The 14,948-nt window shown below is 46.9% G+C and overlaps 1 protein-coding gene across 1 annotated transcript in view; it reads right to left on the reverse strand.

Moving 5' to 3' along the window:
* The window catches only part of SETD1A (SET domain containing 1A, histone lysine methyltransferase), a 50,126-nt gene that overhangs the window by 11,947 nt on the left and 23,231 nt on the right, over positions 1 to 14,948 (reverse strand). Inside the window, 7 exon segments of the mRNA XM_056534767.1 lie at positions 616 to 870; positions 1,808 to 1,871; positions 5,494 to 5,639; positions 5,733 to 5,817; positions 8,515 to 8,682; positions 8,754 to 9,113; positions 9,115 to 9,564. Of these exon segments, the coding sequence (XP_056390742.1) occupies positions 616 to 870; positions 1,808 to 1,871; positions 5,494 to 5,639; positions 5,733 to 5,817; positions 8,515 to 8,682; positions 8,754 to 9,113; positions 9,115 to 9,564 (1,528 nt within the window).

Consider the following 14,948-nt stretch of genomic DNA (forward strand, 5'->3'; position numbering starts at 1 on the left):
TCACTATTCTGCTGGTGAGGTCACTGTGTACATACATTACATTACTTATCCTGTACTGATCCTGAGTTATATCTTGTATTATACCCCAGAGCTGTACTCACTATTCTGCTGGTGAGGTCACTATGTACATACATTACATTACTTATCCTGTACTGATCCTGAGTTATATCCTGTATTATTCTCCAGAGCTGTACTCACTATTCTGCTGGTGAGGTCACTGTGGACATACATTACATTACTTATCCTGTACTGATCCTGAGTTATAGCCTGTATTATACCCCAGAGCTGTACTCACTATTCTGCTGGTGAGGTCACTATGTACATACATTACATTACTTATCCTGTACTGATCCTGAGTTATATCCTGTATTATACTCCAGAGCTGTACTCACTATTCTGCTGGTGAGGTCACTATGTACATACATTACATTACTTATCCTGTACTGATCCTGAGTTATATCTTGTATTATACCCCAGAGCTGTACTCACTATTCTGCTGGTGAGGTCACTATGTACATACATTACATTACTTATCCTGTACTGATCCTGAGTTATATCCTGTATTATACTCCAGAGCTGCACTCACTATTCTGCACCAATACACACAGGACTTACCCGGTGTCTCTTCTTTGTGACTCTTCTCTTCTGAGGGAAGCGGCGGGGGGCTGGGTGGTCTCAGGGGCTCGGTAACCGATGGGGTTAGAGGAGGGTCCTCCTGATCATCTTCATCATCGGAGGACGCCGGTGATGAAGAGGAAGATGATGAAGAGGAGGAGGAAGACGAGGAGGAGCTGCTGCTGTCCGACTCACTGGAGCTGTCGCTGTCATCTGACACAATCTTGTTGGAAAGTTTGGCGAGAGGCGTCTCATCTGAACGGCAGAAAAACAATGGTAAATATGAAGGAGTTTTTGCAAAACTACAACTCCCAGCATGCCCGGACAGCCTTTGGCTATCCGGGCATGCTGGGAGTGGTAGTTTTTCAACAGCTGGAGGCACGATGGTTGGGAAACACTGGCTACCTCCATTTTAATGAACGCTGCCCCTGTACAGTAACCCAACATAAATATACACCCCCGTCCACCTGATCACATGACACGCGCTCTAACCACCTGATCACATGACACGCGCTCTAACCACCTGATCACATGACACGCGCTCTAACCACCTGATCACATGACACGCGCTCTAACCACCTGATCACACGACACGCGCTCTTACCACCTGATCACACGACACGCGCTCTAACCACCTGATCACACGACACGCGCTCTAACCACCTGATCACACGACAGGCGCTCTAACCACCTGGTCACACGACAGGCGCTCTAACCACCTGATCACACGACACGCGCTCTAACCACCTGGTCACACGACAGGCGCTCTAACCACCTGATCACACGACACGCGCTCTAACCACCTGATCACACGACACGCGCTCTAACCACCTGGTCACACGACAGGCGCTCTAACCACCTGATCACACGACACGCGCTCTAACCACCTGGTCACACGACAGGCGCTCTAACCACCTGATCACACGACACGCGCTCTAACCACCTGATCACACGACACGCGCTCTTACCACCTGATCACACGACACGCGCTCTTACCACCTGATCACACGACACGCGCTCTTACCACCTGATCACACGACACGCGCTCTAACCACCTGATCACACGACACGCGCTCTTACCACCTGATCACACGACACGCGCTCTTACCACCTGATCACACGACACGCGCTCTTACCACATGATCACACGACACGCGCTCTAACCACCTGATCACACGACTTGTGCTCTTACCTTCTGAGTCTTCATCCTTGGTGCTGATATCATCATCATCTTCATCATCATCTTCATCGCCATCCTGTAAATAGACACAAAAAGGATCCTGTAATCCACCGGAGGGAACAAATATATAACAGATCCCAGCAGGGGGCAGAGCAGGACGGACTCTGCTATATCAGAGGAGAGAACAGGAGGGACTCTGCTATATCAGAGGAGAGAACAGGACGGACTCTGCTATATCAGAGGAGAGAACAGGACGGACTCTGCTATATCAGAGGAGAGAACAGGACGGACTCTGCTATATCAGAGGAGAGAACAGGACGGACTCTGCTATATCAGAGGAGAGAACAGGACGGACTCTGCTATATCAGAGGAGAGAACAGGACGGACTCTGCTATATCAGAGGAGAGAACAGGACGGACTCTGCTATATCAGAGGAGAGAACAGGACGGACTCTGCTATATCAGAGGAGAGAACAGGACGGACTCTGCTATATCAGAGGAGAGAGCAGGACGGACTCTGCTATATCAGAGGAGAGAACAGGACGGACTCTGCTATATCAGAGGAGAGAACAGGACGGACTCTGCTATATCAGAGGAGAGAACAGGACGGACTCTGCTATATCAGAGGAGAGAACAGGACGGACTCTGCTATATCAGAGGAGAACAGGACGGACTCTGCTATGTCAGAGGAGAGAACAGGACGGACTCTGCTATGTCAGAGGAGAGAACAGGACGGACTCTGCTATATCAGAGGAGAGAACAGGACGGACTCTGCTATGTCAGAGGAGAGAACAGGACGGACTGCTATATCAGAGGAGAGAACAGGACGGACTCTGCTATATCAGAGGAGAGAACAGGACGGACTCTGCTATATCAGAGGAGAGAACAGGACGGACTGCTATATCAGAGGAGAGAACAGGACGGACTCTGCTATATCAGAGGAGAGAACAGGACGGACTCTGCTATATCAGAGGAGAGAACAGGACGGACTCTGCTATATCAGAGGAGAGAACAGGACGGACTCTGCTATATCAGAGGAGAGAACAGGACGGACTCTGCTATATCAGAGGAGAGAACAGGACGGACTCTGCTATGTCAGAGGAGAGAACAGGACGGACTCTGCTATGTCAGAGGAGAGAACAGGACGGACTCTGCTATGTCAGAGGAGAGAACAGGACGGACTCTGCTATATCAGAGGAGAGAACAGGACGGACTCTGCTATATCAGAGGAGAGAACAGGACGGACTCTGCTATATCAGAGGAGAGAGCAGGACGGACTCTGCTATATCAGAGGAGAGAGCAGGACGGACTCTGCTATATCAGAGGAGAGAACAGGACGGACTCTGCTATATCAGAGGAGAGAGCAGGCCGAACTCTGCTATATCAGAGGAGAGAACAGGACGGACTCTGCTATATCAGAGGAGAGAACAGGCCGGACTCTGCTATATCAGAGGAGAGAACAGGACGGACCCTGCTATATCAGAGGAGAGAACAGGCCGGACTCTGCTATATCAGAGGAGAGAACAGGACGGACTCTGCTATATCAGAGGAGAACAGGACGGACTCTGCTATATCAGAGGAGAGAACAGGACGGACTCTGCTATATCAGAGGAGAGAACAGGACGGACTCTGCTATGTCAGAGGAGAGAACAGGACGGACTCTGCTATATCAGAGGAGAACAGGACGGACTCTGCTATATCAGAGGAGAGAACAGGACGGACTCTGCTATATCAGAGGAGAGAACAGGCCGGACTCTGCTATATCAGAGGAGAGAACAGGCCGGACTCTGCTATATCAGAGGAGAGAACAGGCCGGACTCTGCTATATCAGAGGAGAGAACAGGACGGACTCTGCTATATCAGAGGAGAGAGCAGGACGGACTCTGCTATGTCAGAGGAGAGAACAGGCCGGACTCTGCTATGTCAGAGGAGAGAGCAGGACGGACTCTGCTATGTCAGAGGAGAGAACAGGCCGGACTCTGCTATATCAGAGGAGAGAACAGGCCGGACTCTGCTATATCAGAGGAGAGAACAGGCCGGACTCTGCTACATCAGAGGAGAGAACAGGCCGGACTCTGCTACATCAGAGGAGAGAACAGGCCGGACTCTGCTATATCAGAGGATAGAACAGGACGGACTCTGCTATATCAGAGGAGAGAACAGGACGGACTCTGCTATATCAGAGGAGAGAACAGGCCGGACTCTGCTATATCAGAGGAGAGAACAGGACGGACTCTGCTATATCAGAGGAGAACAGGACGGACTCTGCTATATCAGAGGAGAACAGGACGGACTCTGCTATATCAGAGGAGAGAACAGGACGGACTCTGCTATATCAGAGGAGAGAACAGGACGGACTCTGCTATATCAGAGGAGAGAACAGGACGGACTCTGCTATATCAGAGGAGAGAACAGGACGGACTCTGCTATATCAGAGGAGAGAACAGGACGGACTCTGCTATATCAGAGGAGATAACAGGACGGACTCTGCTATGTCAGAGGAGAGAACAGGACGGACTCTGCTATATCAGAGGAGAGAACAGGACGGACTCTGCTATATCAGAGGAGAGAACAGGCCGGACTCTGCTATATCAGAGGAGAGAACAGGCCGGACTCTGCTATATCAGAGGAGAGAACAGGACGGACTCTGCTATATCAGAGGAGAGAACAGGACGGACTCTGCTATATCAGAGGAGAGAACAGGACGGACTCTGCTATATCAGAGGAGAGAACAGGACGGACTCTGCTATATCAGAGGAGAGAACAGGACGGACTCTGCTATATCAGAGGAGAGAACAGGACGGACTCTGCTATGTCAGAGGAGAGAACAGGACGGACTCTGCTATATCAGAGGAGAACAGGACGGACTCTGCTATATCAGAGGAGAGAACAGGACGGACTCTGCTATATCAGAGGAGAGAACAGGACGGACTCTGCTATATCAGAGGAGAGAGCAGGCCGGACTCTGCTACATCAGAGGAGAGAACAGGACGGACTCTGCTATATCAGAGGAGAGAGCAGGACGGACTCTGCTATATCAGAGGAGAGAACAGGACGGACTCTGCTATATCAGAGGAGAGAATACAACCCCCCCCCCCCCCCCCCCCGTGATCAGACATTGCATCCCTTATCCTTTGGAATTAGATCCCGGAATACCCCTTTAAAACTGACATGCTCCCTTTATTCTTTGGGTCAGTACGATTCTAACTATATCAAACTTGGATAATTTAGGTTTCGTTTTATGCTAATAAAAAACATTCTGACCCCTATAAACTTCTCTTATTTTTCTACCTACTGACAAGTAAATTTTTTGTGCCATTTAGGTGCATTTCCTAAATGGTACAATTTTTGCGTAGTTCTGATTTTTTAAATACATTTTAAATTTTTTTAAATAACATTGTCTTTCTGGGATGTGACCAAAAATCATCAACTTTGGCGTATGTGATTTTTTTATTACACTTTTATTTTATTTTTTTGACTCCCCACCCGATCACCCATCCACCCCAGGTGCCTATTACAGGCGGCATTTAATCAGTTAAAATGATGGACATGGAAGCTGATAGCAGCAGGCATGCGCTGGTAGCGGCACAGACCCGAGCCCGTTCCATGCCATACATGTACGTCATAGGCCGGGAATGGGTTAAAGGGATGTTGTCCGGGCCCACAGAATGCTTCTTAAGACCATTCCAGCCCTCTCACCTTATCAGACGCAGACTCCTCAGATTCCTCTTCGCCCTCGCTGTCCAGGGGGAAGGGGATCCTGCGCTTGTGCTTCGGTATGTCTGCCTCCCGCTGTGCGGCCTTCGCTCCGGCTCGTGGATCTGCTGGGGTCTCTTTCTCTCGCTCTGAAAGGAGAAGTTTACAGGGTAACTCAGATAACATAAAAGGGGGTGACTCCGGCAGTGCATGTGGGGGTCCCTGCTGTCCATGACACTTACCATCTTCCTCCTCCTCTGGTGGTGTGGAGGGTCGGGGTCTCTTCTGCTCTCCGTCTTCACTCTCTGACTGCTGCTTCCTCTTAACCTGTAAGAACACAAAGCAGATTAGCAAATAAACAATGAAATGCAGCAACTCACCGCAAAGTGTCCATCAGCATGATAAAGCCGCCATGGATGACCGGGACGGTGCGGGAAGCTCAGAGGCTGCAAACCGGTAAGTTTCGTGCAAGTGCACTTCTTCCGGCCGCTAGGCACGAAACTTACCGGTTGTAGCCTCTGAGCTTCCCGCACCGTCCCGGTCATCCATGGCGGCTTTATCATGCTGTTACACACTTGCTTTACCATTGATCCGCCATTTTTCATGCACTTGTCTCGGGTGTGCTAGTCAGGTGCCTCCATTTTTTATTTTCTTTAGTTATTTGCACAATGCAGGTCACTAAAGATCAAGCTAAAAAGCAATGGAGGACAGGACATCGCAGAGACAAGACCCTCCATCTGCACCAACTCCATAAACTGCACCCAGACCCTTTATAGAACCTTCTGGGTATTAAAGGGGTATTCCAGGGAAAAAAATGGCTCCAGAAAGTTTAAGATTTTTTAATTATAAGTAATTTACAAATCTGTTTATCCTTCCAATAATTATCAGCTGCTGAAGTTGAGTTGATGTTTTCTGTCTCACAACAGTGCTCTCTGCTGACATCTCTGCTTGTCTCAGGAACTGCACAGAGTAGAAGAGGTTTTCTATGGGGGATTTGCTTCTACTCTGGAGTCCTGAGACAGGTGTCATCAGAGAGCACTTAGACAGAAAAGAACAACTCAACTTCAGAAGCTCATAAGTACTGAAAGGATTAAGATTTTTTGATAGAAGTAATTTACAAATCTGTTTAACTTTCTGGAGCCAGTTGATATATAAAAAAAAGTTTTCCTGGAATACCCCTTTAACCCCTTAAGGACTCAGCCCATTTTAGTTTTTTTCCTCCTCCCCTTCAAAAAATCATAACTCTTTTATATTTTCATCCACAGACTAGTATGAGGGCTTGTTTTTTGCGCGACCAGTTGTCCGTTGTAACGCCATCACTCACTTTACCATAAAATGTATGGCGCAACCAAAAAAATACTATTTGTGTGGGGAAATTAAAAAGAAAACCGCAATTTTGCTAATTTTGGAAGGTTTTGTTTTCACGCCGTACAATTTATGGTAAAAATGACGTGTGTTCTTTATTCTGAGGGTCAATACGATTAAAATGATACCCATGATAACATACTTTTCTATTACTGTTGCGATTAAAAAAAATAGCAAACTTTTTAACCAAATTAGTACGTTTAAAATCCCCCTATTTTGAAGACCTATAATTTTTTCATTTTTCCGTATAAGCGGCGGTATGAGGGCTCATTTTTTGTGTGTTGTGATCTGTACTTTTTATTAATACCATATTTGCTTATACAAAACTTTTATTACATTTTTTATAAATTTTTTGGGGAACAAAATGTTATAAAAAAAGCAGCTATTTTGGACTTTTTTTTTTTACGTTCACGCCATTCAACGTACGGGATCATTTACATTTTATTTTAATAATACGGATATTTACGCACGCGGCGATACCAAATATGTATATAAAATAATTTTTTTTACACTTGTTGGGGGTAAAATAGGAAAAATGGGACAATTTACGTTTTTATTGGGGGAGGGTTTTTTTCACATTTTTTTTAACTTAATTTTTTTTACTTTTTTTACTTTTATTTTTACACTCTTATAGTCCCCATAGGGGACTATTTATAGCAATCACTCGATTGCTAATTCTGTTCAGTGCTATGTATAGGACACAGCACTGATCAGAGTTATCGGCCATCTTCTGCTCTGGTCTGTGGGAAGGCAGCGGAGGCAGGTGAGGGGATCTCCCTCTGCCGTGCAGGATGATCGGATTGCCGCGGGCAGCGCTGCGGGCGATCCGATCATCCTGTTAAGTGATAGCGATGCTGCAGATGCCGTGATCTGTATTTATCACGGCATCTGAGGGGTTAATGGCGGACATCTGCGGGATCGCGGGTGTCCGCCATTACCGGCGGGTCCCTGGCTGCGATCCACAGCCGGGACCTGCCGCGCATGTTTCGGGCATCGCTCCGATGCCCGCGGCTATGCTCAGGACGTAAATGTACGTCCTGGTGCGTTAAGTATCACGTTACCAGGACGTACATTTACTTCCTGCGTCGTTAAGGGGTTAAAGGGGTACTCCGGCGCTTAGACATCTTATCCCCTATCCAAAGGATAGGGGATAAGATGCCTGATCGCGGGGGTCCCGTCACTGCGAACCCCCGTGATCTTGCACGCCGCACACCGTTAAAATCAGTCGTCAGAGTGTGTTCGCTCCGGGTCTGATTACTGCCGATCACGGGGCCGGAACGTTGTGACGTCAAGGCTCCGCCCCCTCAATGTAAGCCTATGGGAGTGGGCGTGTCATCACACGGGGCGGAGCCTTTACATCACAACGCTCCAGCCCCGTGATTGGCAGCAATCAGATCCGGAGCGAACACGCTCCGAGGACTGATTTTAACGGGGTGCAAGATCACGGGGGTCCCCAGCGGCGGGACTCCCGCGATCAGGCATCCTATCCCCAATCCTTTGGATAGGGGATAAGTTGTCAGCACGGTAGTACCCCTTTAAAGGGTGTCAATCACCAAAAGATAGTGGGATCGGTGCCACCTTCTCTACAAAATGGAAACACAGATCTGCACGCTAAATGGACCGGAACGAATACAGCGTCACAACATATCGGCCTCTTACCTTGAAGGAAGGAAGTCGCAGCGCCTCCCGGAGACCAGACCCAAAACCAAAGCCTTCGGCCCCCCCGCTCTTGGCCCAGTCCACCAAGGACACAAGGCCAGGCTCCTTGGGACGGGTCTTCTCCTTTTCTTCTTCCCGGGGGGCTGGTTTGGGCACATTCTGAAACGGCTGCAGAAAGAAGAAGAGTCAGTAACCCGGATCCTGACGTCGCCCCCTAGAGGTCCTCCATCGCCTCTTACCTTAGCCTTTTCTTCCTTGCGTTCCCACCACTCGTCGAAGGCTCTGAAGGCCACGTTCTCCACCATTTTCCTGTTCAGGTCTCTTTGCATGGTGCTCTTCATCTCCTGGATTAGAGAGGACAGGACGCTCATGACTGTGGCGGCATGAGGATCCACTTCTTGTACCCAGCCCATGGGCCGGGGATCCTGACCCAAAGTTCGATTTGTCCTGGCGCCGAGGTCCCTCATTGGTAACAAGGGATGTGGTTCTTGGGACGGGAAGTGGGAATAGGCCGCCCCAAACACCGCCTCGGCCATGAGTGGGGGTGGGTGCGGCTGACGATGTCTGTGCGATAACAGATGAGGGAGCAGGGGTGGGGGGGTAAGGGTCCTCAAACGGCTGCCCCTTATCCTGCCTGCTCTGCTGCAGACGGCTCAGCATCTGGGTCTGCATCTGGAAAGACATGGACGTGCCCCCCCACTGGTTACCCAGTCTGGTCACCAGCTCCATGGAGTTCACAAAGTCATAGATATGGGGAGCCGATACGGTAGAGGAGGATGAAGGGTCTAGTTGGGAAGGGGAGGCTGGGCGGGCCCCAAGTTCTCCAATTCGGCCTCTAGCTGCTGTGGAGGCCATGATTGGATATGCATTGGGTCCTTGATGGTGCGGGTGAGGCTGCATTGATAGAAGAGCTGTGGGTATAGTCTGAGTGGGGTAAGTGCCCCCAGGACCTGCCATGTGGGGCAGGAGGGGGTAAGGTGGACCCGGTGCTCCAGGCATCTCAATGGCAATTTCTTCATCTGAGATTTCCATGTCCTCTCCAGAAGACAGCTGAGGAGACAGGGAGAAAACAATTAGAAGCAGAAACCATGGCAAGAGCGCGCCATTACCAGCGGGGGCGCTACACGTAACAAATCACACAGACACCAATATAAAGGCCAAACCACAGCTCTGTGACTAGAGGAGAGGACACCATGTGACTCCGGGGAAGAGCTCTCATGTACGAGACAACCATAATTTAAAAACAAATGTTTTCCAGCAGGGTACCCCCTTAATCCTTTGCTGGGGTGCTGCGCACCCCAGCAAAGGATTAAGGGGGGTACTCCGCTGGAAAACATTTTTTTTTTTTTAAATCAACTGGTCCCAGAAACTTAAAAACAGATTTGTAAATTACTTTTATTAATAAATATTAACCCTTCCAGTACTTAGCTGCTGTATGCTGCACAGGAAGTTGTGTAGATCTTTCCAGTCTGACCCCAGTGCTCTCTGCCGACACCTCTGTCCATGTCAGGAACTGTCCGGAGCAGGATAGGTTTGCTATGGGGGATTTATTCCTGATCTGGACAGTTCCTGGCATGGACAGAGGTGTTAGCAGAGAGCACTGTGGTCAGACTGGAAAGATCTACACAACTTCCTGTGGAGCATACAGCAGCTGATAAGTACTGGAAGGATTAAGATTTTTTTAATAGAAGTAAATTTACAAATCTAACTTTCTGTCACCAGTTGATTAAAAAAAAAAAAAAAGTTTTCCAGTGGAGTACCCCTTTAAGGGGGGTCAGCACCGATGCACGCTCCATGACAGTGAACATGCAGCACATGGAACCAACCTTCTTCTATAACCCGGGGCAAGTGGGCAATGTCTGCAGCAAGAGTAGGTTCAGGGGACTAGATGAGTGCAACAAGGGTCTTCACTAAGGTGTTTTAGCCTCCAGTCACCTCCAGAGCTGCACTCGCTATTCTGCTGTTACATCAGGTCTTATCCTCCAGAGCTGCACTCGCTATTCTGCTGTTACATCAGGCCTTATTCTCCAGAGCTGCACTCGCTATTCTGCTGTTACATCAGGTCTAATCCTACAGAGCTGCACTCGCTATTCTGCTGTTACATCAGGTCTTATCCTCCAGAGCTGCACTCGCTATTCTGCTGTTAAATCAGGTCTTATCCTCCAGAGCTGCACTCGCTATTCTGCTGTTACATCAGGTCTTATCCTCCAGAGCTGCACTCGCTATTCTGCTGTTACATCATGTCTTATCCTCCAGAGCTGCACTCGCTATTCTGCTGTTACATCAGGTCTTATCCTCCAGAGCTGCACTCGCTATTCTGCTGTTACATCAGGTCTTATCCTCCAGAGCTGCACTCGCTATTCTGCTGTTACATCAGGTCTTATCCTCCAGAGCTGCACTCACTATTCTGCTGTTACATCAGGTCTTATCCTCCAGAGCTGCACTCGCTATTCTGCTGTTACATCAGGTCTTATCCTCCAGAGCTGCACTCGCTATTCTGCTGTTACATCAGGTCTTATCCTCCAGAGCTGCACTCGCTATTCTGCTGTTACATCAGGTCTAATCCTCCAGAGCTGCACTCGCTATTCTGCTGTTACATCAGGTCTTATCCTCCAAAGCTGCACTCGCTATTCTGCTGTTACATCAGGTCTTATCCTACAGAGCTGCACTCGCTATTCTGCTGTTACATCAGGTCTTATCCTCCAGAGCTGCACTCGCTATTCTGCTGTTACATCAGGTCTTATCCTCCAGAGCTGCACTCGCTATTCTGCTGTTAGATCAGGTCTAATCCTACAGAGCTGCACTCGCTATTCTGCTGTTACATCAGGTCTTATCCTCCAGAGCTGCACTCGCTAATCTGCTGTTACATCAGGTCTTATCCTCCAGAGCTACACTCGCTATTCTGCTGTTACATCAGGTCTTATCCTCCAGAGCTGCACTCGCTATTCTGCTGTTACATCAGGTCTTATCCTCCCGTCACTTCTATCAGTCCCTGGGAAAATTGTCGGACAACTACCACAGGGTCTTGTGATGCATCTTTCCCGGAGTTCTGAACGGCAGATGGTCCCTTATTACTCCAGGACACCCCAGGTCCTCCCCCTGTATAACACTTAGGTGCCCGAGAGTCTACAGGATCCGTCAGTGTCCGAACTTTCACCAGGAACATACGAAACAGAAGGAGCAGCAGAACAAGGCGACAGGCGGAGACGACTAATGTTTATTCCATGACTGCCCCTTGGGTCGTGTTCACACACAACACATTTATGAAAAAGGCTTCAATAAAGCAAAAATCATCAATTTATTATTATTATCCGGCATAAAACCAAAAAACTGTACAGCGGCCATGATGGAGTTCCGTGTCTATTCCAGGAACGTCTGCTCTGGAGGAAGAGACTGTCTTCTACCCGAACACTCGTGCAGTATTTTCTCGTCTCCCAATCAGCACTGCGCCCTCTAGTGGCTGCTGGTAAATCACCCCGTATACCAGTGGTCTCAAACTGTGGCCCTCCAGATGTTGCAAAACTACAACTCCCAGCAGGCCCGGACAGTGAAATACCTGTCTACCTCCTCCAGAGGAACTACAATGATCAGGAAAGGTAAATCAAGGCTTCCCTTTTGCAAAACTTCAACTCCCAGCATGCCCGGACAGCCGTTGGCTGTCCGGGCATGCTGGGAGTTGAAATTTTGCAAAAAGGAAGCCTTGATTTACCTTTCCTGACAGGGTGGATCTTCTGGAGGAGGCAGACAGGTGTTTGGCTGTCCGAGCATGCTGGGAGTTGTAGTTTTGCAACATCTGGAGGGCCACAGTTTGAGACCACTGCCTTAAGCCATCACAGGAAGCAATATATATTATTATAAAGACATTGCGGATACTAACCATGGGCGATAACTGAGGGGACGGAGGTGGTCGCTGACCAATGTCTGAACAAGTGTAGATAAGGGGAGAGGGTGGGAATATATTCTATTGCATTTAACCCCTTAAAAGGGGCACTCCGCTGGAAAAACTTACATTTAAAAAAAAAAAATTTTTTTTTTTTAAATCAACTGGTGCCAGAAAGTTAAACAGATTTGTAAATTACTTCTATTAAAAAAAAATCTTTATCCTTCCAGCACTTTTTAGCAGCTGTATGCTACAGAGGAAATTCTTTTCTTTTTGAATTTCCTTTTTGTCTTGTCCACAGTGCTCTCTGCTGACACCTGATGTCTTTGTCTGGAACTGTTCCAGAGCAGCATAGGCTTGCTATGGGGATTTTCTCCTGCTCTGGACAGTTCCTGATACGGACATCAGGTGTCAGCAGAGAGCACTGTGGACAAGACAAAAAGGAAATTCAAAAAGAAAATAATTTCCTCTGTAGCATACAGCTGCTGATAAGTACTGGAAGGATTAAGATTTTTTAATAGAAGTCATTTACAAATCTGTTTAACTTTCTGGCACCAGTGGATTTAAAAAATAAAAATAAATAAAGTTCTCCAGCGGAGTACCCCTTTAATAGAAAGACATTGCAGATACTAACCATGGGCAATAACAGAGGATGGAGGAGGTCGCTGACCAATGTCTGAACAAGTGTAGAGATGGGGAGGGGGGGGGGGGGCATATATTCTATTGCATTTAACCCCTTAAGGATAAGTTTTTGGGGGTTTTTGGGCATTTTTTTCCTCCTAATAGCCATAACACTTTCAATTGTCCTCCTACAGACGACACCCAAATTTATTTAACCACTTTAAAAAAATAAATGAAAAATTAAATTTTTTATAAACAATTAGTATGCGTCACCCCTTAACGACCTGCGCGCATATATATATATATATATATATATATATATATATATATATATATAATTTTTTAAATTTATTTATATGGTCTATAGGTCTATAAAGCAAGCTCAGGAGCTTCTGGTGCAGGCTGTTAATGTCGGCCATTTACCCTTTTGATGCCGCGATCAAAGTTGAACGCAGCATTTAAAATGAAGAAATGACACAGGTTACACTCCTGGCAGCTCAGCGAGGGCGATAGGAATCATTGCGGGGAAATTTCGATGTCCAGATCAGCTGAGAGGACGGCGGGAAGACCCTTATCTGCTTCCTCGCCGTCCGATCGGTTCTCCAAGGCTCCAGTCAGCCTCAGCAGGCTGGAGCAATGGAGCACAGATAGCACTGATCAATGCTATGCAAGTAAAGAAACATAGTTAATAAAATGTCATTTAACCCCTTCCCTAATAAAAGTTTGAATCACCCAACTTTTTCCCTTAAAAAAAAAAAAAAATGTTAAAATATAATGTGTGTGTGTATATATATAAAAATAAAATTTTATAATAATAATAATAGGCAAAACAAAAATAAAACATATGTGGTATTGCCGCACGTGTAAATGCCCAAACTCTAAAAATATAACCTTAATTAAACCGCATGGCCAATGGCGTATCCGTAAAGAAAAAAAATATCAAAGACCAGAATTGCGTATTTTCGGTCATTTGGTATTCCATAAAAAAAATAAAATAAAAAAAAAATGATCAAAAAGTCTCATCGAAACAAAAATGGTACCGATAAAAATTACAGATCATGGCGCAAAAAATGAGCCCTCATAGCCCCGTATACGGGAAAATAAATTCATTTTTACTGAAAAGTGCGCTGCGTAGAATCGGAAGCCCCCGAAAATTACAAAATGGCAGATTATTATTTTTTTTTTTCTCTACAAATAAATTTATTTTTGGTTTCACCATAGAAGTGAAATGATTGATGTTATTACAAAGTACAATTAGTGGCCCAAAAAACACAAGCCTCATACGGGTCTGTAGGTGGAAAATTGAAAGTTATGATTGTTTAGAAGTGGAGGAGGAAAAAATGAAAAAGTGCAAAAATGAAAAACTGAGTCATTAATGGGTTAAATGACCCTCTTCTGACCCCCAAAACGTATTTTTTCTGTGTACGGGGCTGTATAAGGGCTCATTTTTTTGCTCCGTGATCTGTAGTTTTTATCAGCTGAGAAGGGGGGGGGGGGTTTCACATTTATTAACTATTTATTCTACATTTTATTTACTATTTTTTCTATTACATGCGATTTTTAGATTGTTTACACAATAAAAAAAAGGGGTACTCCGGCCCCAAGACATCTAAGATAAGGGATAAGATGTCTGCCACTGGGGACCCCCGCAATCTAGCATGCAGCCCCCACCTGTAAGCACTGCAGGGAGCGCTGGAGGCTTTTTGGATTGGGGATAAGATGTCTTGGGGCCGGAGTACCCCTTTACCTATGATATGCCATAGAACAGCATTGATCAGTGTTATGGGCACTCTATTACTACAGCGTGCAGTACAGAGCGCTGATCAGACAGGATGGAGACAGGTAGGAAACCTCTGACCCCCGTCCTACCCTTTGGATAGGGGATAAGATGTCTAGCGGCAGAGTACCCCTTTAAAAGTTTGAAATCTCAAGA

This window comes from Hyla sarda, chromosome 8, assembly GCF_029499605.1.
Source record: "Hyla sarda isolate aHylSar1 chromosome 8, aHylSar1.hap1, whole genome shotgun sequence".
NCBI classification, from domain to species: domain Eukaryota; kingdom Metazoa; phylum Chordata; class Amphibia; order Anura; family Hylidae; genus Hyla; species Hyla sarda.